General features: G+C 59.3%; 1 protein-coding gene across 12 annotated transcripts in view; it reads left to right on the top strand.

Annotated features, from left to right (window-relative positions):
* zmiz1a (zinc finger, MIZ-type containing 1a) overlaps nt 1-25,051 on the top strand; it is a 1,215,152-nt gene that overhangs the window by 888,715 nt on the left and 301,386 nt on the right. For 11 of the 12 annotated variants that reach the window (XM_072491545.1, XM_072491540.1, XM_072491548.1 and 8 more), the window contains one exon: nt 4,355-4,468. In XM_072491545.1, coding sequence (XP_072347646.1) covers nt 4,355-4,468 — 114 coding nt within the window. Of the gene's footprint in view, nt 1-4,354; nt 4,469-25,051 lie in introns of those variants that run through there. The other variant, XM_072491554.1, reaches the window with a different exon arrangement.

Raw genomic sequence — 25,051 nt, 5'->3', positions numbered from 1 at the left:
TAGTATGACTAGTATTCCAGGGGCCTGGCTAATGAGCTGGAGACATGAGTTCAAATCCCTCAAAGGCAGCTGTGGAATTCAACTTCAATTAATTAAATAAACCTGACATTTAAAAAAAAAAAGCTTGTCTCATTAATAGTGACTGCGAAATTCCAGGATTGTTGTAAAAACCCATCTGGTTCACTAGTGTCCTTTAGGGAAGGAAATCTGCCGTCCTTACCCGGTCTGGCCGACATGTGACTCCCTGGAATGGCCCAGCAAGACACCCAGTTGTCACCACCACCTCGAGGGCGATTCTGGGTGGGTAGTCAATGCTCATCTTGCTGGTGATGGCCACACCCAATGAATGGAGAAGATTTACTGCACACCAAAATCCGAAAGCCATTTGCCACTCCGAAAACATGGAGCAACAGCTGAAGGTGGTACACAGAGCACACCTCACGAGGGCGAGGATGAGCCAATTCTTTGAAGGAGTAGAAGATGTGTGTGAACGTTGCCGGGGGGGGCCCCGCGAATCACGTTCATATGTTTTGGTCCTGTCCAAAGCTAGAGGATTACTGGAAGGAGGTTTTTAGGGTAATCTCCAAAGTGGTGCACGTGAAACTGGACCCGGGTCCCCAGGAGGCCATATTCGGGGTGTCGGACCAGCCAGGGTTGGAAACGGGAGCGGAGGCAGATATCATAGCCTTCGCCTCGTTGATCGCCCGAAGGTGGATCCTGCTGGGATGGAGAGCAGCCTCTCCACCCAGTGCCCTGGCGTGGCGGGGGGACCTGTTGGAATACTTGACCCTTGAGAAGGTTAAGTTCGAACTGAGGGGAAGGATGGAGCGGTTCTACAAGTCATGGGCAATATTTATTATGCACTTTCAAGAACTAGATAACATCGAACATTAGTTGGGGCCAGTGGGTGGGAGGGTTGGGGGGAGGGGTGGCTGTGTGTGTTAATGGCGACTATGGGTGATCCCTAATTCCTTTTTGTCATTTGTTTGTGTGAACATGCGGGCTACTGTTTGGGGTTTGGTGGGAGGGTGGGATCGTTGTTATTGATACGGGGATTGACATATTTGTTGCTGATTATTGTTTATTGTTGGTGGGTGTAAATTTGGGAGAAAATGTGAAAAAGGAGGAGAATTAAAAAAAATATTTTTTTAAAAAGAAAACACGGAGCAAGTTGCTCCCAATTCAAGTTGCCAGCTGTGATTAAATGTATTCCTGGAGGTTTCATCACATGACCTGTGTAGGATTGGCAACCCAACCCCCACGTTAGTAGGAGCTTCCAATCATTGAATTTTACCCCGTCCCACCTTGCCTCGGCAGATCCTCAAAGCATCTATCCAATTGAGGCCGATCATTCCCAATGGGCTTCCAATTCTTTTCTTTTCAAATATATGCCCACTTCCCTTTGAGAATTCCTGATTGAACCTGCGTTCACTAACCTTTCGGACAGACCATTCCCGATTATCCAAAAGGAATTCCTCCCTCGTTTCCCTTCCAATTCCTATTGTCAATTGTCTTAAGTTTGCGGCTTCTAGTTATCAACCTTTCTTGCCAGTGGAAACACTTTCTCTGTATTTACTCCACCCAAATCCCTCCGTAACTTTGAGCACCTCTTTTACATCTCCCCACATACTACTCTGCCCTGGGGAGAACCATCGCAACCGTTTCAATCTCTGCACATCATCCAAGTTCCTATCCTTTGTATTGCTCAGGAAAGTCTCCTTTGACCCAAAGTCTTGGCAACTATCCTGACGTGTGCTGCTCAGAATTCATAGAATCCCTACAGTGCAGAAGGAGGCCATTCAGCCCATCACGCCTGTGCTGACCCTCCGAAAGAGCACTCCATCCATGTCCACTGACCCATCCACCCCGCCCTTTCCATGGAACCCCATAACCTAACCTGCACATCCCTGGACACTTGAGGAGAAATTTAGCATGGCCAATGCATCTAACCTGCACATCTTTGGACTGTGGGAGGAAACCCACGCTAATCACTGTGCCGTCTATCCTGAACACCAACTTGCAGTGAAGGCCTAACTAGTCATTTATAGAGGCTCAACATATCTTTTTAAAAATAAATTTAGAGTACCCAATTATTTTTTTTCCCCAATTATTAGCGTGGCCAATCCACCTACCCTGCTCATCTTTTGGGTTGTGGGGGTGAGAGCCACCCACACACGGGGAGAATGTGCAAACTCAACACGGACAGTGACCCAGGGCCGGTGTTCGAACCTGGGTCCTCAGCGCCGTAGTCCCAGTGCTAACCACTGCGCCACCGTGCTGCCCGGCAAAACATATCTTTCTGTTGATAAAACAAAGCATCCATATGTGGGTTTTTTTTAGCGACCTTGTTGGTTTATCCTGCTGGCTTCAACCTGTACTGTAGATGGATTTGTTTTGGGACAAAGTGCAGGGTTACAGGTCACAAAACAAAGACCAGGAACCTTTGCCCCACACCCCGTCATGTTGAACTTGTTCCCTTTCCCAATGGACAGGCTGTTTCCCGAGGCAGTGTGTTTGGAATTTCTCACTTTGCAATGTCAGTTCTGGGTGTGGAAATTGCACAGAGATGCCAATTTCCTTCCGCATTATCTGTAAGGGACACAGTGTTCTCAAACACACAAGTGGAGATTAATGTTCCATTGTAGTCCTCGGCAAACTCGATGTGCAAAGAGGCCTTTATCTCCTATCACTTGGGAAGCCTAATCATCTTTGCCAACTCCAGGGCATTGGTCAAGGGAGCCAGAAATTTCTGTCAATGGAACAGGTAATGAACGGGTGGACGTGAAACTTTACTGCTGCATGATTATGGGTTTGAATCGCTTTTGTCACAGACTTTGAAGGTGTTTTTGATTTGGATATTGAGACTGTCAGCTTGCCAAGTGGGGCTTGGCAGCGCTTTGGGCATCTTGTGTCAGTGCAGTGCTCTGTGCCATTTCGGTTTGTTTCATGAAAGATTATTTCTCTACTTTTGTCAGTTTTTCTCTCCCCTTTTCATGTTCACTTCAACAACTCTCGGCTGTTCCGTGATTGCTCCAGTGTAACGTACGAATGCTGCCGGCCTGTTTGATAAAGAGGACACGAGAGTTCAGCCTGTTCATGTTCTCATCTGACCCCTTTGCACACAAACGTATCCACACACGCCAAATACATCCGCACGCACGCACATACGCAGGTGCACACACACACGTACCTGCGCATGCCACACACACACACCCACATATGCCACACACACACACACACAACCGCACATGCCACACACACACGTACCTGCAGATGCCACACGCGCACACACACACGCATGCCACACACACACACACGTACCCACACATGCCACACTCGCACGCACACATGCATGCACGCTCGCGCGCGCGCACACACATTATAACGTTTGTGATTAGATAACAACAAAAACTGAAAATGTTGAAAATGCCCGGCAGGGCAGCACGGTGGCGCAGTGGGTAGCACAGCTGCCTCACGGCGCCAAGGTCCCAGGTTCGATCCCGGCTCAGGGTCACTGTCCGTGTGGAGTTTGCCCATTCTCCCCGTGTTTGCGTGGGCTTCACCCCCACAACCCAAAGATGTGCAGGCGAGGTGGATTGGCCACGCTAAATTGCCCCTTAATTGGGGAAAAATGAATTGGGTACTCTAAATTTATATATTTAAAAAAGAGAAAATGCCCAGCAGTTCCTGCAGAATATCTTCCTGAAAAACTGGTGGATTCAGAATCTTTGAACCATTTTGAGGCTGAGCTGGATAGATTCATGGTAACCAATGGGGTGATAGGTTATCGGGGGAGGCTGCGGGATGCAGATTTAAGGTTACTACCAGATCAGCAATGATCTTATTAAATGGCAGAGCAGGCTCGAGGGGCCGAATGGCCTGCTCCTCCTTGTCCGTCTGAATCAATAGAGAGAGAAACAGAGTTAATGTTTCTCTCTATGCCGGTTGTGTCTGAACTGCTGTGCATATCGAGCGTTAGGTTTTATTTCAGATTTCAAAGACTGATACTTGCGAAATAGGTTTTTAGTACTGGGCATGCGATCAGTCATAGTCGTAGAGGTTTACAGCACAAAGAGGGAGGCCCTTCGGCCCATTCTAGCTGTGCTGGCCATCAAGCACCTATCTATTCTAAAGCCGTTTTGCAGCACTTGCGCTGTAACTTTGTCTGCTGTGGTTTTTCAAGTGCTCATTTAAATAGCGCCATAAGCACATCCAGGGGGTATGAACCTTCCATTGGTTGCCACCCTGGAGTTGTGCGCCACTGCACATCTGATAGATCTTAGATGAACTCATGTCTTTAACGGTTAGTTTCATTCCCTATCAGTTGAACTGAATTTCTCCCATCTCGTTACAGCACTTACAGAACCCTGCAAACTTCCAGACTGCTGCCACTGAGCTTCTTGACTGGTGTGGTGATCCACGCGCCTTCCAACGTCCTTTTGAGCAGAGTCTGATGGGCTGCTTGACGGTACGTTAGCACAAAGTGTCAAAGATATTTTCTTCCCGCTGTTGTTGTTGTTGAGCGTGGCTCCTAGCGATGGAGGTTAAGGCGACATCCTGGCCTTGTGCCTTGTGCTGCTATCATTTGGCCAGCTCTACGAGTTCTCCAGCAGGTGTGTGCCTCAAAGGTCAATCCATGGGCCATTCTTCTTTGACAGAAGTGACCTCTGCACCTGTTGCGATCCCCTTTTATCATTGCTGTGACGTGCAAGCAGGAGGCTGCGAGCTCGCAAGCACGTTACTAAGACTCTGTACTCTCTCCTCTTCCATCAATAGGCATTGTACAACATGAAAGAAGCAGAGAGAGAAGACAATGTCGTCAATGTTTTCAAGCCAGTAATAATCTTAATGTCTTGACATTGAGGCTATGTTACAAGATAATGTTCATGCTATTGATGTGTCTCATGTGAAGACCAGTTGCATTTTATCCCCCTTGTTAAATTGCCATCTCAATTCGGGTGGCACAGTGGTTAGCACTGCTGCCTCGCAGCGCCAGGAACCCGGGTTCAATGCCGGCATTGGGTGACTCTCGGTGCGGAGTTTGCACGTTCTCCACACGGATCGAACCCAGGTCCTCGGCGCCGTGAGGCAGCAGTGCTACTCCCCTTCAGAATTGTTACAATGAGGTAACAGCAAATGCCATAAATAACTCTAATTGTGGCTTCAGATGGCACAAGACCTTCTGCAGACCTTGGGGCACCCACCCAGCGCAGCGTTATTTTAATTACAGAGACGGGACCCTTTTATTTCCTCTGACCCTCTGCAGCCTTTAGAAACAGATTAGTTTGGAGCTTTATTGCATTTGGGAGGCAAATTAAAACCCATTTAGCCTCTTGGCATCATTATGATATTAGCATTGTGAAAGGTCTCTGCGCAGTTCACTATTAATGAGTGGGATAAGAGATTGTGGAGAACGTGTAAATATTTAAAAGCAGTGCAGCATGCGTTGCATGTGTCTTAGAGAAATTAATTAAGGCTCAGCTCTTCTGCATTTTACACAGCAGCGACCTGCGTTTACAGCTGTCTCGGTTTATTCTGCAAGGATGGGGTTGGTTTTCCTCATTTGCTTTTTAGTTCTTTTAGTTTCCCCCCCTGTCACACGCAGGTTGAAAGTCCTTCGCCCAATGCCTTAAACCCGAGCCCTCTGGCTTGCCATCCTCCTGTCGCTTGAAACGATATCTCCCCCTCTATTCTACCCAAACCCCTCATCATTTTGAATACCTCCAGCTCTCTCCAACCTCCTCTGCTCTAAGGGGAACATTCCCAACTTTGCTCATCTCTCCACATAACCTCATCCCTGGTGTTATTCCAGTGAATCTCCTCTGCAACCATTCCCGAGGCAGTGACATCCTGTGTAAGTGCGGGGCCCAGAATAGGAGCGCACGCATTTGGGGCAGGAGTAAGGACACGGCCTCTCATGCCTGCTCCGTCATTCAATACGATCATGCCTAATCTGCCGTCTCCCACCAATAACCTTTCACCACTCTGTTTATCAAAATCTGTCCACTTCTGCCTTAGAAAAGTTCAAAGTCTTGCTTCCATTGAGTTCCAAAAGACTCGATGCCGCCTGAGAGAGAACATTTCTCCTCCTCTTTGTCTTAAATGGGTGACCCCTTATTTTACAGCGAACTTGAACCCCCTATGACTGAGGTCGAACCAGTGATCACAATGTGAAGGGAGTTGTTAAAGTCTACAGTTTGAATTGTGTGACCTCCCTATCTATACGACGTGCCCTAACACCTCATAAATGGTTTACCATTAACATTGGCAGATAGGGCAGCACGGTGGCGCAGGGGTTAGCACTGCAGCCTCATGGCGCCGAGGTCCCAGGTTCGATCCCGGCCCTGGGTCACTGTCCGTGTGGAGTTTGCACTTTCTCTCCCCATGTTTGCGTGGGTTTCGACCCCACAACCCAAAGATGTGCAGGCTAGGTGGATTTAAATTGCCCCTTAATTGTGAAAAAAATCTAATTGGGTACTCTAAAATTTAAAAACATTTATACTCCTAGGATGAGGGACTTCAGTTAGGAGGAGTTTGGAAAAGTTCGGACTGTTGTCCTGGGAAAGAGAAGTTTGGTAAAGATCTAACCTGGTGGACGTTTTGATGAGTAGTTGTGAAGGAGCAATCGAAGGTGCGAGTATTTAAAACATCTGCTGTTAAAACGTGGGTTCCTGGCTTGAATTAAAAAGTGTCCGAGCGAAATGGGAAGCGCTGTTCCCCACTCCCTCTGACGTTTCTCCTGGACATGAATGTTACCCTGGAGGGACGGGAGAGCTGCCAGCCGGCCGGACTTCCTCCCGAGTGAGGGCAGAAGGCCAGTCTTATGCCGATCAATGCTTGTTAGAGGGTAATAGGGTAATGTTGGAATGGGTAGGAGGGGGCGAGGTATGGCCCATCTCTGCCATCCTGAAACCTCAGGCCCTGAAACCTTTTTAAAAAATAAATAAACCCAATTTATTTCCAATTAAGGGGCAATTTAGCATGGCCAATTCACCGACCCTGAACCTCTTTTTGGGTTGTGGGGTGTGAGACCCCCCCCCACACCCACACCCACACTCGGGAGAATGTGCAAACTCCACACGGAACAGCGACCCAGGGCCGGGATCGAACCCGGGTCCTCGGCGGCGTGAGTCAGCAGTGCTAACCACTGCGCCGCCCTCCTGAAACCTCTCTTTAACTTATGAGCGACAGCATTCTTCAGGGGCAGATGCTGAGAAACTGTTTCACTTGACCTGGGCATCCAGATCGCGATGTTACAGTCACCGAATAAAGGATCAACCATTTAGGAACGAGGCGAGGAGAAATTTGGACGGCACAGTGGTTAGCACCGCTGCCTCACAGTTCCAGGGTCCCAGATTCCATTCCGACCTTGGGTCACCGTGGAGTCTGCACGTTCTCCCCATGTCGGCGTGGGTTCCTCCGGCTGCTCCGGTTTCCTGCCACAGTCCAAAGATGTGCAGGTTAGGCCCCTCGAAATTTCTCTTTAGTGTCCAAAGGTGGGGTTCCAGGGTTAGGGGGCTAGGCCTAGGAGTAGGCCTGGGTAGGGTGCTCTTGCAGCGAGTCAGTGCCGATTCAATGGGCCGAATGGCCTCCTGCGGCACGCTAGGGGTTCTATGGATTCTACGCCTCTGTAATTGTGAACCAGTGGAATTCTGCACCCCAGAGAGTGTGGCTGCTCAGTTGCTGACTGTGTTTCCGGGAATTCAGGGATATGGGGAACGGTCGGGAGGGGGGGGGGGTCACGTCTGTCACAGCACATTGTTGTTTTATACAGGTTTTGTTGTCCCTACACCAAAAACAGAAGAAAACAAACAAATAGAAAACAGGGGAGCTGCTTCGTATTCAATCTGTAACCATCTCTTCTTGCTCTATGTTCTCTCCGGGTACATTGAAATAACACTGCGGTGTTACTGCTGGTTTATTCTAAGAATTAGTGCTGTCGTTAGAGAAAGCAAACCAATCTGCCCCCTTGTGGCAGATGTTAGATAGCAACAGCATCTACGTTCGCTGCACAACCAATCGACTGACCGATGGGTGCTGGGACTCTCTCCGCTCTCCAGCTTGGCACCATTTTGCAGCTGAAATCCTGAACACAGATCCCCAAGTTACGAAACAATGCATTGAACCTCCGCAGCGGAGTTGGACTGTCACCATAGTCTCAGGAACCGAATGGAAAAAGTAGCAAGGCTCCATTTTGTCAGCCTTCCCGTGAAATTTAAAATTGCCGCTTGCGGATGATCGAGATCGGTGCAGCGGCCTGCTCCTTTCGCACGCGACCAACTGCATGTCCCTGGCTTGGTTTTTTTTAAATGAAAAAAGTGAGGGCAACTTCCCAGACCGTGATGATGTTTAACGCTTTTTGACAAACTAGTTGATGCAGATTTCTCTGAGAATTTGAAGATGTGATTAGGTGGCTATTGAAAAGGTATTCGCGTGCGGCTCGGTGGTGCAGTGGGTTAGCCCTGCTGCCTCATGGCGCCGAGGTCCCAGGTTCGAATCCCGGCTCTGGGTCACTGCCCGTGTGGAGTTTGCACATTCTCCCCGTGTCTGTGTGGGTTTCACCCCCACAACCCAAAGATGTGCAGGGTAGGTGGATTGGCCACGCTAAATTGCCCCTTAATTGGAAAAAATGAATTGGGTACTCTAAATTTATAAAGAAAAAAGATATTTGCCTTTGTGCTGGAGTGTGTTTAGCTAGTGTAGAGTTGCAATGTTCACATCTTCGCTCCCTTCCCTTTAGGCAGCGTGTTCATACTTCAGCCGCAGTGGGCAAGGGCTGCGTAGAATTGGCAGACAGCCGTTGCATATTTGATTCATGAGCTTTCCCTTTGTTTTGATAGCATGTGTACTGGTTACTAGGAACTTTGGGCGATGCCGTTTAGCCTGCCTTTCTAATGGCTGTGGTCGAAACACATGGAGCTTAAGCCCGCCAAGAAACTTTGCAGGCGACACCAAACTCCTCCAGTAGATTTCTCAGCAATAGGTTTCGAAAACATGTTTACCCAGATTTCATTTTCCTGTTCTTTGGCCCGGGTTTTCGTCTTATGGCTTCCCAGGTCTCGTATTCCACACCGACCAATGCAAAACCGTGCGGCTGCCAGGAGGCGGGCCAGAGAATTATTTTATACAAAAAATTAATTTAAAGTAACCCAATTCTTCGTTTTATTTTCCAGTTAAGGGGCAATTTGGCGTGGCCAATCCTGCATATCTTTGGGTTGTGGGGGTGAGACCCACGCAGACACGGGGAGAATGTGCAAGCTCCACACGGACAGTGAGCCCCGCGGGGCATCATTGACCGCTGCGCCACCGTGTTGCCCCGGCAAAAACAGAGGTGGCTGAGGCAGATTTAATTCACCACAGATTTGGCGATGTGCGTAAAGTGAAATTCAGGGCTCTGCGTACGCCTGTCCGTCTGGATGCTGACCCGTGTCGGTCTGGGTGCTGACCCGTGTCGGACTGGATGCTGACCCGTGTCGGTCTGAGTGCTGACCCGTGTCGGTCTGGATGCTGACCCGTGTCGGTCTGGGTGCTGACCCGTGTCGGTCTGAGTGCTGACCCGTGTCGGTCTGGATGCTGACCCGTGTCGGTCTGGATGCTGACCCGTGTCCGTCTGGATGCTGACCCGTGTCGGTCTGGATGCTGACCCGTGTCGGTCTGGATGCTGACCCGTGTCCGTCTGGATGCTGACCCGTGTCGGTCTGGATGCTGACCCGTGTCCGTCTGGATGCTGACCCGTGTCAGTCTGGATGCTGACCCGTGTCCGTCTGGATGCTGACCCGTGTCGGTCTGGATGCTGACCCGTGTCCGTCTGGATGCTGACCCGTGTCGGTCTGGATGCTGACCCGTGTCGGTCTGGATGCTGACCCGTGTCGGTCTGGATGCTGACCCGTGTCGGTCCGGGTGCTGACCCGTGTCGGTCTGGGTGCTGACCCGTGTCGGTCTGGATGCTGACCCGTGTCGGTCTGGGTGCTGACCCGTGTCGGTCTGGGTGCTGACCCGTGTCAGTCTGGATGCTGACCCGTGTCGGTCTGAGTGCTGACCCGTGTCGGTCTGAGTGCTGACCCATGTCGGTCTGGGTGCTGACCCGTGTCAGTCTGGGTGCTGACCCGTGTCAGTCTGGATGCTGACCCGTGTCGGTCTGAGTGCTGACCCGTGTCGGTCTGAGTGCTGACCCGTGTCGGTCTGGGTGCTGACCCGTGTCGGTCTGGGTGCTGACCCGTGTCAGTCTGGGTGCTGACCCCTGTCGGTCTGGGTGCTGACCCGTGTCAGTCTGGGTGCTGACCCGTGTCGGTCTGAGTGCTGACCCGTGTCGGTCTGGGTGCTGACGCCTGTCGGTCTAGGTGCTGACCCGTGTCGGTCTGGGTGCTGACCCGTGTCAGTCTGGATGCTGACCCGTGTCGGTCTGAGTGCTGACCCGTGTCGGTCTGAGTGCTGACCCATGTCAGTCAGGGTGCTGACCCGTGTCGGTCTGAGTGCTGACCCGTGTCGGTCTGAGTGCTGACCCGTGTCGGTCTGAGTGCTGACCCGTGTCGGTCTGAGTGCTGACCCGTGTCAGTCTGGGTGCTGACCCGTGTCGGTCTGAGTGCTGACCCGTGTCGGTCTGGGTGCTGACCCGTGTCGGTCTGAGTGCTGACCCGTGTCGGTCTGCGTGCTGACCCCTGTCGGTCTGGGTGCTGACCCATGTCGGTCTGGATGCTGACCCGTGTCGGTCTGGATGCTGACCCGTGTCGGTCTGGGTGCTGACCCGTGTCGGTCTGGGTGCTGACCCATGTCGGTCTGAGTGCTGACCCCTGTCGGTCTGGATGCTGACCCGTGTCGGTCTGGATGCTGACCCGTGTCGGTCTGGGTGCTGACCCGTGTCGGTCTGGGTGCTGACCCGTGTCGGTCTGGGTGCTGACCCGTGTCGGTCTGGGTGCTGACCCCTGTCGGTCTGGGTGCTGACCCGTGTCGGTCTGGGTGCTGACCCGTGTCGGTCTGGTGCTGACCCGTGTCGGTCTGGGTGATGACCCGTGTCGGTCTGGGTGCTGACCCGTGTCGGTCTGGGTGCTGACCCGTGTCGGTCTGGGTGCTGACCCCTGTCGGTCTGGATGCTGATCCGTGTCGGTCTGGGTGCTGACCCGTGTCGGTCCGGATGCTGACCCGTGTCAGTCTGGGTGCTGACCCCTGTCGGTCTGGGTGCTGACCCGTGTCGGTCTGGGTGCTGACCCGTGTCGGTCTGGTGCTGACCCGTGTCGGTCTGGGTGCTGACCCGTGTCAGTCTGGGTGCTGACCCCTGTCGGTCTGGGTGCTGACCCGTGTCGGTCTCGGTGCTGACCCGTGTCGGTCTGGGTGCTGACCCGTGTCAGTCTGGGTGCTGACCCCTGTCGGTCTGGGTGCTGACCCGTGTCGGTCTGGGTGCTGACCCGTGTCGGTCTGGGTGCTGACCTGCGTCGGTCTGGGTGCTGACCCGTGTCGGTCTGGGTGCTGACCCGTGTCGGTCCGGGTGCTGACCCGTGTCGGTCTGGGTGCTGACCCGTGTCGGTCTGGGTGCTGACCTGCGTCGGTCTGGGTGCTGACCCGTGTCGGTCTGGGTGCTGACCCGTGTCGGTCCGGGTGCTGACCTGCGTCGGTCTGGATGCTGACCCGTGTCGGTCTGAGTGCTGACCCCTGTCGGTCCGAGTGCTGACCCGTGTCGGTCCGGGTGCTGACCCGTGTCGGTCTGTGTGCTGACCCGTGTCGGTCTGAGTGCTGACCCGTGTCGGTCTGGCTGCTGACCCCTGTCGGTCTGGGTGCTGACCCGTGTCGGTCTAGGTGCTGACCCGTGACGGTCTGGATGCTGACCCGTGTCGGTCTGGGTGCTGACCCGTGTCGGTCTGAGTGCTGACCCGAGTCGGTCTGGGTGCTGACCCGTGTCGGTCTGGATGCTGACCCGTATCGGTCTGGGTGCTGACCCGTGTCGGTCTGGGTGCTGACCCGTGTCGGTCTGGGTGCTGACCCGTGTCGGTCTGGGTGCTGACCCGTGTCGGTCTGGATGCTGACCCGTGTCGGTCTAGGTGCTGACCCGTGTCGGTCTGGGTGCTGACCCGTGTCGGTCTGAGTGCTGACCCGTGTCGGTCTGAGTGCTGACCCGTGTCGGTCTGGGTGCTGACCCGTGTCGGTCTGAGTGCTGACCCGTGTCGGTCTGAGTGCTGACCCGTGTCGGTCTGGGTGCTGACCCGTGTCGGTCTGGGTGCTGACCCGTGTCGGTCTGGATGCTGTCCCGTGTCGGTCTGGGTGCTGACCCGTGTCGGTCTGGATGCTGTCCCGTGTCGGTCTGGGTGCTGACCCGTGTCGGTCTGGATGCTGTCCCGTGTCGGTCTGGGTGCTGACCCGTGTCGGTCTGGATGCTGACCCGTGTCGGTCTGGGTGCTGACCCGTGTCGGTCTGGGTGCTGACCCGTGTCGGTCTGGGTGCTGACCCCTGTCGGTCTGGGTGCTGACCCGTGTCGGTCTGGATGCTGACCCGTGTCGGTCTGGATGCTGACCAGTGTCGGTCTGGGTGCTGACCCGTGTCGGTCTGGGTGCTGACCCGTGTCGGTCTGGATGCTGACCCGTGTCGGTATGGGTGCTGACCCGTGTCGGTCTGGATGCTGACCCGTGTCGGTCTGGATGCTGACCAGTGTCGGTCTGAGTGCTGACCCGTGTCGGTCTGGATGCTGACCCGTGTCGGTATGGGTGCTGACCCGTGTCGGTCTGGGTGCTGACCCGTGTCGGTCTGGATGCTGACCCGTGTCGGTCTGGATGCTGACCAGTGTCGGTCTGAGTGCTGACCCGTGTCGGTCTGGGTGCTGACCCGTGTCGGTATGGGTGCTGACCCGTGTCGGTATGGGTGCTGACCCGTGTCGGTCTGGGTGCTGACCCGTGTCGGTATGGGTGCTGACCCGTGTCGGTATGGGTGCTGACCCGTGTCGGTATGGGTGCTGACCCGTGTCGGTCTGGATGCTGACCCGTGTCGGTCTGGATGCTGACCAGTGTCGGTCTGAGTGCTGACCCGTGTCGGTCTGGATGCTGACCCGTGTCGGTATGGGTGCTGACCCGTGTCGGTCTGGATGCTGACCCGTGTCGGTCTGGGTGCTGACCCGTGTCGGTCTGGATGCTGACCCGTGTCGGTCTGAGTGCTGACCCGTGTCAGTCTGGGTGCTGACCCGTGTCGGTATGGGTGCTGACCCGTGTCGGTCTGGATGCTGACCCGTGTCGGTCTGAGTGCTGACCCGTGTCGGTCTGAGTGCTGACCCGTGTCGGTATGGGTGCTGACCCGTGTCGGTCTGGATGCTGACCCGTGTCGGTCTGGATGCTGACCAGTGTCGGTCTGGGTGCTGACCCGTGTCGGTCTGGATGCTGCACCGTGTCGGTCTGAGTGCTGACCCCTGTCGGTCGGGGTGCTGACCCGTGTCGGTCTGGGTGCTGACCCATGTCGGTCTGGGTGCTGACCCGTGTCGGTCTGGATGCTGACCCGTGTCGGTCTGGATGCTGACCCGTGTCGGTATGGGTGCTGACCCGTGTCGGTCTGGATGCTGACCCGTGTCGGTCTGGATCTGGGTGCTGACCCGTGTCGGTCTGGATGCTGACCCGTGTCGGTATGGGTGCTGACCCGTGTCGGTCTGGTTGCTGACCCGTGTCGGTCTGGGTGCTGACCCCTGTCGGTCTGGTTGCTGACCCGTGTCGGTCTGGGTGCTGACCCGTGTCGGTCTGGGTGCTGACCCGTGTCGGTCTGGATGCTGACCCGTGTCGGTATGGGTGCTGACCCGTGTCGGTCTGGATGCTGACCCGTGTCGGTCTGGATCTGGGTGCTGACCCGTGTCGGTCTGGGTGCTGACCCGTGTCGGTCTGGGTGCTGACCCGTGTCGGTCTGGATCTGGGTGCTGACCCGTGTCGGTCTGGTTGCTGACCCGTGTCGGTCTGGGTGCTGACCCCTGTCGGTCTGGTTGCTGACCCGTGTCGGTCTGGGTGCTGACCCGTGTCGGTCTGGGTGCTGACCCGTGTCGGTCTGGGTGCTGACCCTTGTCGGTCTGGGTGCTGACCCGTGTCAGTCTGGATGCTGACCCGTGTCGGTCTGGGTGCTGACCCGTGTCAGTCTGGATGCTGACCCGTGTCGGTCTGGGTGCTGACCCCTGTTGGTCTGGGTGCTGACCCCTGTTGGTCTGGGTGCTGACCCCTGTCGGTCTGGGTGCTGACCCGTGTCGGTCTGAGTGCTGACCCGTGTCGGTCTGGGTGCTGACCCGTGTCGGTCTGGATCTGGGTGCTGACCCGTGTCGGTCTGGTTGCTGACCCGTGTCGGTCTGGGTGCTGACCCCTGTTGGTCTGGTTGCTGACCCGTGTCGGTCTGGGTGCTGACCCGTGTCGGTCTGGGTGCTGACCCGTGTCAGTCTGGATGCTGACCCGTGTCGGTCTGGGTGCTGACCCGTGTCAGTCTGGATGCTGACCCGTGTCGGTCTGGGTGCTGACCCCTGTTGGTCTGGGTGCTGACCCCTGTTGGTCTGGGTGCTGACCCCTGTCGGTCTGGGTGCTGACCCGTGTCGGTCTGAGTGCTGACCCGTGTCAGTCTGGGTGCTGACCCGTGTAATTCCGGGTGCTGACCCCTGTCGGTCTGGGTGCTGACCCGTGTCGGTCTGGGTGCTGACCCGTGTCGGTCTGGGTGCTGACCCGTGTCGGTCTGGGTGCTGACCCCTGTCGGTCTGGGTGCTGACCCCTGTCGGTCTGAGTGCTGACCCGTGTCGGTCTGAGTGCTGACCCGTGTCGGTCTGGATCTGGATGCTTACCCGTGTCGGCCTGAGTGCTGACCCGTGTCGGTCTGGGTGCTGCCCCGTGTCGGTCTGGGTGCTGACCCCTGTCGGTCTGGGTGCTGACCCCTGTCGGTCTGGGTGCTGACCCGTATCGGTCTGGTTGCTGACCCGTGTCGGTCTGGTTGCTGACCCGTGTCGGTCTGGGTGCTGACCCGTGTCGGTCTGGGTGCTGACCCGTGTCGGTCTGGATGCTGACCCGTGTCGGTCTGGGTGCTGACCCCTGTCGGTCTGGGTGCTGACCCGTGTCGGCCTGAGTGCTGACCCGTGTCGGTCTGGGTGCTGACCCCTGTCGGTCTGGGTGCTGACCCGTGTCGGCCTGAGTGCTGACCCCTGTCGGACTAGGTGCTGACCCCTTTCGGTCTGGGTGCTGACCCGTGTCAGTCCGGGGGCTGACCCGTGTCGATCTGGGTGCTGACCCGTGTCGGTCTGGGTGCTGACCCCTTTCGGTCTGGGTGCTGACCCGTGTCAGTCCGGGGGCTGACCCGTGTCGGTCTGGGTGCTGACCCCTGTCGGTCTGGGTGCTGACCCGTGTCGGTCTGGTTGCTGACCCCTGTCGGTCTGGGTGCTGACCCCTGTCGGTCTGGATGCTGACCCGTGTCGGTCTGAGTGCTGACCCGTGTCGGTCTGGGTGCTGACCCGTGTCGGTCTGAGTGCTGACCCCTGTCGGTCTGAGTGCTGACCCCTGTCAGTCTGGGTGCTGACCCGTGTCGGTCTGGGTGCTGACCCGTGTCGGTCTGGGTGCTGACCCGTCGGTCTGGGTGCTGACCCGTGTCGGTCTGGGTGCTGACCCGTGTCGGTCTGGTGCTGACCCGTGTCAATCTGGGTGCTGACCCATGTCGGTCTGGATGCTGATCCGTGTCGGTCTGGGTGCTGACCCGTGTCGGTCTGGGTGCTGACCCGTGTCGGTCTGGGTGCTGACCCGTGTCGGTCTGGATGCTGATCCGTGTCGGTCTGGGTGCTGACCCGTGTCGGTCTGGGTGCTGACCCGTGTCGGTCTGTTTCTGGGTGCTGACCCGTGTCGGTCTGGGTGCTGACCCGTGTCGGTCTGGGTGCTGACCCGTGTCGGTCTGGATGCTGATCCGTGTCGGTCTGGGTGCTGACCCGTGTCGGTCTGGGTGCTGACCCCTGTCGGTCTGTTTCTGGGTGCTGACCCGTGTCGGTCTGAGTGCTGACCCGTGTCGGTCTGGGTGCTGACCCGTGTCGGTGTGGGTGCTGACCCCTGTCGGTCTGGGTGCTGACCCGTGTCGGTCTGGGTGCTGACCCCTGTCGGTCTGGGTGCTGACCCCTGTCGGTCTGGGTGCTGACCCCTGTCGGTCTGGGTGCTGACCCGTATCGGTCTGGGTGCTGACCCCTGTCGGTCTGGTGCTGACCCCTGTCGGTCTGGTTGCTGACCCGTGTCGGTCTGGTTGCTGACCCTTGTCGATCTGGGTGCTGACCCGTGTCGGTCTGGTTGCTGACCGGTGTTGGCCTGAGTGCTGACCCCTGTCGGTCTGGGTCTGGGTGCTGACCCGTGTCGGTCTGGGTGCTGACCCCTGTCGGTCTGGGTGCTGACCCCTGTCGGTCTGGGTGCTGACCCGTGTCGGCCTGAGTGCTGACCCCTGTCGGACTAGGTGCTGACCCCTTTCGGTCAGGGTGCTGACCCGTGTCAGTCCGGGGGCTGACCCGTGTCGATCTGGGTGCTGACCCGTGTCGGTCTGGGTGCTGACCCCTGTCGGTCTGGTTGCTGACCCGTGTCGGTCTGGGTGCTGACCCGTGTCGGTCTGGGTGCTGACCCGTGTCGGTCTGGGTGCTGACCCCTGTCGGTCTGGGTGCTGACCCGTGTCGGTCTGGGTGCTGACCCCTGTCAGTCTGGTTGCTGACCCCTGTCGGTCTGGGTGCTGACCCCTGTCGGTCTGGTTGCTGACCCCTGTCGGTCTGGATGCTGACCCGTGTCGGTCTGGTGCTGACCCGTGTCGGTCTGAGTGCTGACCCGTGTCGGTCTGGGTGCTGACCCCTGTCGGTCTGGTTGCTGACCCCTGTCGGTCTGGGTGCTGACCCCTGTCGGTCTGGATGCTGACCCGTGTCGGTCTGGGTGCTGACCCCTGTCGGTCTGGATGCTGACCCGTGTCGGTCTGGGTGCTGACCCCTGTCGGTCTGGATGCTGACCCGTGTCGGTCTCGGTGCTGACCCGTGTCGGTCTGGGTGCTGACCCCTGTCGGTCTGGATGCTGACCCCTGTCGGTCTGGTTGCTGACCCCTGTCGGTCTGGGTGCTGACCCCTGTCGGTCTGGTTGCTGACCCCTGTCGGTCTGGGTGCTGACCCCTGTCGGTCTGGTTGCTGACCCCTGTCGGTCTGGATGCTGACCCCTGTCGGTCTGGGTGCTGACCCCTGTCGGTCTGGGTGCTGACCCGTGTCGTTCTGAGTGCTGACCCGTGACAGTCTGGGTGCTGACCCCTGTCGGTCTGGGTGCTGACCCCTGTCGGTCTGGGTGCTGACCCCTGTCGGTCTGGTTGCTGACCCCTGTCGGTCTGGATGCTGACCCGTGTCGTTCTGAGTGCTGACCCGTGACAGTCTGGGTGCTGACCCCTGTCGGTCTGAGTGCTGACCCGTGTCGGTCTGAGTGCTGACCCGTGTCGGTCTGGGTGCTGACCCGTGTCGGTCTGAGTGCTGACCCGTGTCGGTCTGAGTGCTGACCCCTGTCGGTCTGGGTGCTGACCCCTGTCGGTCTGGTTGCTGACCCCTGTCGGTCTGGGTGCTGACCCCTGTCGGTCTGGTTGCTGACCCCTGTCGGTCTGGATGCTGACCCGTGTCGTTCTGAGTGCTGACCCGTGACAGTCTGGGTGCTGACCCCTGTCGGTCTGGGTGCTGACCCGTGTCGGTCTGGGTGCTGACCCGTGTCGGTCTGAGTGCTGACCCGTGTCGGTCTGAGTGCTGACCCCTGTCAGTCTGGGTGCTGACCCGTGTCGGTCTGGGTGCTGACCCGTGTCGGTCTGGCTGCTGACCCGTGTCGGTCTGGGTGCTGACCCGTGTCGGTCTATGTGCTGACCCGTGTCGGTCTGGGTGCTGACCCGTGTCGGTCTGGGTGCTGACCCGTGTCGGTCTGAGTGCTGACCCCTGTTGGTCTGGGTGCTGACCCCTGTCGGTCTGGGTGCTGACCCGTGTCGGTCTGAGTGCTGACCCCTGTTGGTCTGGGTGCTGACCCCTGTCGGTCTGGGTGCTGACCCCTGTCGGTCTGGGTGCTGACCCGTGTCGGTCCGGGTGCTGACCCGTGTCGGCGCGGGTGCTGACCCGTGTCCGTCTGGGAGCTGACCCATGTCGGTCTGGATCTGGATGCTGACCCGTGTCGGTCTGGGTGCTGACCCGTGTCGGTCTGGGTGCTGACCCGTGTCGGTCTGGGTGCTGACCCGTGTCGGTCTGGGTGCTGACCCGTGTCGGTCCGGGTGCTGACCCGTGTCGGCGCGGGTGCTGACCCGTGTCGGTCCGGGGGCTGACCCGTGTCCGTCTGGGAGCTGACCCATGTCGGTCTGGATCTGCGTGCTGACCCGTGTCGGTCTGGGTGCTGACCCGTGTCGGTCCGAGTGCTGACCCGTGTCGGTCTGGGTGCTGACCCGTGTCGGTCTGGATGCTGACCAGTGTCGGTCTGGATGCTGACCCGTGTCGGTCTGAGTGCTGACCCGTGTCGGTCTGGGTGCTGACCCGTGTCGGTCTGTGTGCTGACCCGTGTCGGTCTGGGTGCTGACCCCTGTCGGTCTGGGTGCTGACCCCTGTCGGTCTGGATGCTGACCCGTGTCGGTCTGGATGCTGACCCGTGTCGGTCTGGCTGCTGACCCGTGTCGGTCTGAGTGCTGACCCGTGTCGGTCTGGGTGCTGACCCCTGTCGGTCTGGATGCTGACCCCTGTCGGTCTGTGTGCTGACCCGTGTCGGTCTGGATGCTGACCCGTGTCGGTCTGGGTGCTGACCCGTGTCGGTCTGAGTGCTGACCCCTGTCGGTCTGGGTGCTGACCCCTGTCGTTCTGGGTGCTGACCCCTGTCGGTCTGGGTGCTGACCCGTGTCGGTCCGGGTGCTGACCCGTGTCCGTCTGGGAGCTGACCCATGTCGGTCTGGGTCTGGATGCTGACCCGTGTCGGTCTGGGTGCTGGCCCGTGTCGGCCTGGATGCTGACCCGTGTCGGGCCGAGTACTGACCCGTGTCGGTCTGGGTGCTGACCCGTGTCGGTCTGGATGCTGACCCGTGTCGGTCTGAGTGCTGACCCGTGTCGGTCTGGGTGCTGACCCGTGTCGGTCTGAGTGCTGACCCGTGTCGGTCTGGGTGCTGTCCCGTGTCGGTCTGGATGCTGACCTGTGTCGGTCTGAGTGCTGTCCCGTGTCGGTCTGGTGCTGACCCGTGTCCGTCTGGGAGCTGACCCGTGTCGGTCTGGATCTGGATGCTGACCCGTGTCGGTCTGGGTGCTGACCCGTGTCGGTCTGGGTGCTGACCCGTGTCGGTCCGAGTGCTGACCCGTGTCAGTCCGGGTGCTGTCCCGTGTCGGTCTGGGTGCTGTCCCGTGTCGGTCTGGGTGCTGACCCCTGTCGGTCCGGGTGCTGACCCGTGTCGGTCTGGGTGCTGACCCCTGTCGGTCTGGGTGCTGACCCCTGTCGGTCTGGATGCTGACCCGTGTCGGTCTGGCTGCTGACCCGTGTCGGTCTGAGTGCTGACCCGTGTCGGTCTGGATGCTGACCCCTGTCGGTCTGGGTGCTGACCCCTGTCGGTCTGGGTGCTGACCCGTGTCGGTCTGGGTGCTGACCCGTGTCGGTATAGGTGCTGACCCCTGTCGGTCTGGGTGCTGACCCCTGTCGGTCTGGGTGCTGACCCGTGTCGGTCTGGGTGCTGACCCCTGTCGGTCTGGGTGCTGACCCCTGTCGGTCTGGGTGCTGACCCGTGTCGGTCCGGGTGCTGACCCGTGTCGGTCCGGGTGCTGACCCGTGTCGGCGCGGGTGCTGACCCGTGTCCGTCTGGGAGCTGACCCATGTCGGTCTGGATCTGGATGCTGACCCGTGTCGGTCTGGGTCTGGATGCTGACCCGTGTCGGTCTGGGTGCTGACCCGTGTCGGCCTGGATGCTGACCCGTGTCGGTCCGAGTGCTGACCCGTGTCGGTCTGGGTGCTGACCCGTGTCGGTCTGGGTGCTGACCCGTGTCGGTCTGGGTGCTGACCCCTGTCGGTCTGGGTGCTGACCCGTGTCGGTGTGAGTGCTGACCCGTGTCGGTCTGGGTGCTGTCCCGTGTCGGTCTGGGTGCTGACCCGTGTCAGTCTAGGTGCTGACCCGTGACGGTCTGAGTGCTGACCCGTGTCGGTCTGGGTGCTGACCCGTGTCAGTCTAGGTGCTGACCCCTGTCGGTCTGAGTGCTGACCCCTGTCGGTCTGAGTGCTGACCCGTGACGGTCTGGGTGCTGACCCGTGTCGGTCTGAGTGCTGACCCGTGTCGGTCTGGTGCTGACCCGTGTCGGTCTGGGTGCTGACCCGTGTCGCCCTGGATGCTGACCCGTGTCGGTCTGGGTGCTGACCCCTGTCGGTCTGGGTGCTGACCCCTGTCGGTCTGGGTGCTGACCCCTGTCGGTCTGGGTGCTGACCCGTGTCGGTCTGGGTGCTGACCCGTGTCGGTCTGGGTGCTGACCCCTGTCGGTCTGGGTGCTGACCCCTGTCGGTCTGGGTGCTGACCCGTGTCGGTCTAGGTGCTGACCCGTGTCGGTCTGAGTGCTGACCTCTGTCGGTCTGAGTGCTGACCCGTGTTGGTCTGGGTGCTGACCCCTGTCGGTCTGAGTGCTGACCCCTGTCGGTCTGAGTGCTGACCCGTGACAGTCTGGGTGCTGACCCGTGTCGGTCTGGGTGCTGACCCGTGTCGCCCTGGATGCTGACCCGTGTCGGTCTGGGTGCTGACCCCTGTCGGTCTGGGTGCTGACCCCTGTCGGTCTGGGTGCTGACCCCTGTCGGTCTGGTGCTGACCCGTGTCGGTCTGAGTGCTGACCTCTGTCGGTCTGAGTGCTGACCCGTGTTGGTCTGGGTGCTGACCCGTGTCAGTCTAGGTGCTGACTTGTGTCGGTCTGGGTGCTGACCCCTGTCGGTCTGAGTGCTGACCCCTGTCGGTCTGAGTGCTGACCCGTGACAGTCTGGGTGCTGACCCGTGTCGGTCCGGGTGCTGACCCGTGTCCGTCTGGGAGCTGACCCATGTCGGTCTGGATCTGGATGCTGACCCGTGTCGGTCAGGGTCTGGATGCTGACCCGTGTCGGCCTGGGTGCTGACCCGTGTCGGTCTGGGTGCTGACCCGTGTCGGTCTGGGTGCTGACCCGTGTCGGTCTGGATGCTGACCCGTGTCGGTCTGGGTGCTGACCCGTGTTGCCCTGGATGCTGACCCGTGTCGGTCTCGGTGCTGTCCCGTGTCGGTCTGGGTGCTGACCCGTGTCGGTCTGGGTGCTGACCCGTGTCGGTCTGGGTGCTGACCCGTGTCGGTCTGGGTGCTGACTCGTGTCGGTCTGGGTGCTGACCCGTGTTGCCCTGGATGCTGACCCGTGTCGGTCTGGGTGCTGACCCGTGTCGGTCTGGGTGCTGACCCGTGTCGGTCTGGGTGCTGACCCGTGTCGGCCTGGATGCTGACCCGTGTCGGTCTGAGTGCTGACCCGTGTCGGTCTGGGTGCTGACCCGTGTCGGCCTGGATGCTGACCCGTGTCGGTCTGAGTGCTGACCCGTGTCGGTCTGAGTGCTGACCCCTGTCGGTCTGGGTGCTGACCCCTGTCGGTCTGGGTGCTGACCCGTGTCGGTATGGGTGCTGACCCCTGTTGGTCTGGGTGCTGACCCGTGTCGGTCTGGGTGCTGACCCGTGTCGGTCCGGGTGCTGACCCGTGTCGGCGCGGGTGCTGACCCGTGTCCGTCTGGGAGCTGACCCGTGTCGGTCTGGGTCTGGATGCTGACCCGTGTCGGTCTGGGTGCTGACCCGTGTCGGCCTGGATGCTGACCCGTGTCGGTCCGAGTGCTGACCCGTGTCGGTCTGGGTGCTGACCCGTGTCGGTCTGGATGCTGACCCGTGTCGGTCTGAGTGCTGACCCGTGTCGGCCTGAATGCTGACCCGTGTCGGTCCGAGTGCTGACCCGTGTCGCTCTGGGTGCTGACCCGTGTCGGTCTGGATGCTGACCCGTGTCGGTCCGAGTGCTGACCCCTGTCGGTCTGAGTGCTGACCCCTGTCGGTCTGAGTGCTGACCCTTCTCGGTCTGAGTGCTGACCCGTGTCGGTCTGAGTGCTGACCCGTGTCGGTCTGAGTGCTGACCCTTCTCGGTCTGAGTGCTGACCCGTGTTGGTCTGAGTGCTGACCCGTGTTGGTCTGAGTGCTGACCCATGTTGGTCTGAGTGCTGACCCGTGTCGGTCTGAGTGCTGACCTGTGTCGGTCTGGGTGCTGACCCGTGTCGGTCTGGGTGCTGACCCCTGTCGGTCTGGGTGCTGACCCGTGTCGGTCTGGATGCTGACCCGTGTTGGTGTGAGTGCTGACCCGTGTCGGTCTGAGTGCTGACCCGTGTCGGTCTGAGTGCTGACCCGTGTCGGTCTGAGTGCTGACCCGTGTCGGTCTGAGTGCTGACCCGTGTTGGTCTGAGTGCTGACCCGTGTCGGTCTGAGTGCTGACCCTTCTCGGTCTGGGTGCTGACCCGTGTCGGTCTGGGTGCTGACCCCTGTCGGTCTGGGTGCTGACCCGTGTCGGTCTGAGTGCTGACCCGTGTCGGTCTGAGTGCTGACCCTTCTCGGTCTGGGTGCTGACCCGTGTCGGTCTGGGTGCTGACCCGTGCCGGTCTGGGTGCTGACCCGTGTCGGTCTGAGTGCTGACCCGTGTCGGTCTGGTGCTGACCCGTGTCCGTCTGGGAGCTGACCCATGTCGGTCTGGATCTGGATGCTGACCCGTGTCGGTCAGGGTCTGGATGCTGACCCGTGTCGGCCTGGGTGCTGACCCGTGTCGGTCTGGGTGCTGACCCGTGTCGGTCTGGGTGCTGACCCGTGTCGCCCTGGATGCTGACCCGTGTCGGTCTGGGTGCTGACCCGTGTCGGTCTGGGTGCTGACCCGTGTCGGTCTGGGTGCTGACCCGTGTCGGCCTGGATGCTGACCCGTGTCGGTCTGGGTGCTGACCCGTGTCGGTCTGGGTGCTGACCCGTGTCGGTCTGGGTGCTGACCCGTGTCGGTCTGAGTGCTGACCCGTGTCGGTCTGTGTGCTGACCCGTGTCGGTCTGGGTGCTGACCCGTGTCGGTCTGAGTGCTGACCCGTGTCGGTCTGAGTGCTGACCCGTGTCGGTCTGGGTGCTGACCCGTGTCAGTCTGGGTGCTGACCAGTGTCGGTCTGGATCTGGATGCTGACCCGTGTCGGTCTGGGTGCTGACCCGTGTCGGTCGGGGTGCTGACCCGTTTCGGTCTGGGTGCTGACCATTGTCGATCTGGATGCTGAACCGTGTCGGTCTGGATGAGACCCGTGTCGGTCTGGGTGCTGACCCATGTTGGTCTGGGTGCTGACCCGTGTCGATCTGGGTGCTGACCCGTGTCGGTCTGGGTGCTGACCCATGTCGGTCTGAATGCTGACCCGTGTCGGTCTAGGTGCTGACCCGTGTCGGTCTGGGTGCTGACCCATGTCGGTCTGGGTGCTGACCCGTGATGGTCTGAGTCTGGGTGCTGACCCGTGTCGGTCTGGGTGCTTACCCGTGACGGTCTGGGTGCTGACCCGTGTCGGTCTGGGTGCTGACCCGTGTCGGTCTGGGTGCTGACCCGTGTCGGTCTGGGTGCTGACCTGTGTCGGTCTGGGTGCGGACCCGTGTCGGTCTGGGTGCTGACCCGTGTCGGCCTTGATGCTGACCCGTGTCGGTCTGGGTGCTGACCCGTGTCGGTCTGAGTGCTGACCCGTTTCGGTCTGGGTGCTGTCCCGTGTCGGTCTGGATGCTGACCCATGTCGGTCTGAGTGCTGACCCATGTAGGTCTAGGTGCTGACCCGTGTCGGTCTGGGTGCTGTCCCGTGTCGGTCTGGGTGCTGACCCCTGTCGGTCTGGATGCTGACCCCTGTCGGTCTGGGTGCTGACCCCTGTCGGTCTGGGTGCTGACCCGTGTCAGTCCGGGGGCTGACCCGTGTCGATCTGGGTGCTGACCCGTGTCGGTCCGGGTGCTGACCCGTGTCGGTCTGGGTGCTGACCCCTGTCGGTCTGGGTGCTGACCCGTGTCGGTCTGGTTGCTGACCCCTGTCGGTCTGGGTGCTGACCCCTGTCGGTCTGGGTCTGGGTGCTGACCCGTGTCGGTCTGGGTGCTGACCCGTGTCCGTCTGGGAGCTGGCCCGTGTCGGTCTGGATCTGGATGCTGACCCGTGTCGGTCTGGGTGCTGACCCGTGTCGGTCTGGGTGCTGACCCGTGTCGGTCCGAGTGCTGACCCGTGTCAGTCCGGGTGCTGTCCCGTGTCGGTCTGGGTGCTGTCCCGTGTCGGTCTGGGTGCTGACCCCTGTCGGTCCGGGTGCTGACCCGTGTCGGTCTGGGTGCTGACCCCTGTCGGTCTGGGTGCTGACCCGTGTCGGTCTGGATGCTGACCCGTGTCGGTCTGGCTGCTGACCCGTGTCGGTCTGAGTGCTGACCCGTGTCGGTCTGGATGCTGACCCCTGTCGGTCTGGGTGCTGACCCCTGTCGGTCTGGGTCCTGACCCCTGTCGGTCTGGGTGCTGACCCGTGTCGGTCCGGGTGCTGACCCGTGTCGGTCTGGGTGCTGACCCCTGTCGGTCTGGGTGCTGACCCCTGTCGGTCTGGGTGCTGACCCGTGTCGGTCCGGGTGCTGACCCCTGTCGGTCTGGGTGCTGACCCCTGTCGGCCTGGGTGCTGACCCGTGTCGGTCCGGGTGCTGACCCGTGTCCGTCTGGGAGCTGACCCATGTCGGTCTGGATCTGGATGCTGACCCGTGTCGGTCTGGGTCTGGATGCTGACCCGTGTCGGTCTGGGTGCTGACCCGTGTCGGCCGGGATGCTGACCCGTGTCGGTCCGAGTGCTGACCCGTGTCGGTCTGGGTGCTGACCCGTGTCGGTCTGGATGCTGACCCGTGTAGGTCTGGATGCTGACCCGTGTCGGTCTGGGTGCTGACCCGTGTCGGTCTGGGTGCTGTCCCGTGTCGGTCTGGGTGCTGACCCCTGTCGGTCTGGGTGCTGACCCGTGTCGGTCTGAGTGCTGACCTCTGTCGGTCTGAGTGCTGACCCGTGTTGGTCTGGGTAATGACCCGTGTCGGTCTCGGTGCTGACC

Source organism: Scyliorhinus torazame, chromosome 28, assembly GCF_047496885.1.
Source record: "Scyliorhinus torazame isolate Kashiwa2021f chromosome 28, sScyTor2.1, whole genome shotgun sequence".
Lineage (NCBI taxonomy): Eukaryota > Metazoa > Chordata > Chondrichthyes > Carcharhiniformes > Scyliorhinidae > Scyliorhinus > Scyliorhinus torazame.
This window is presented reverse-complemented; position numbering and strand designations above follow the sequence as displayed.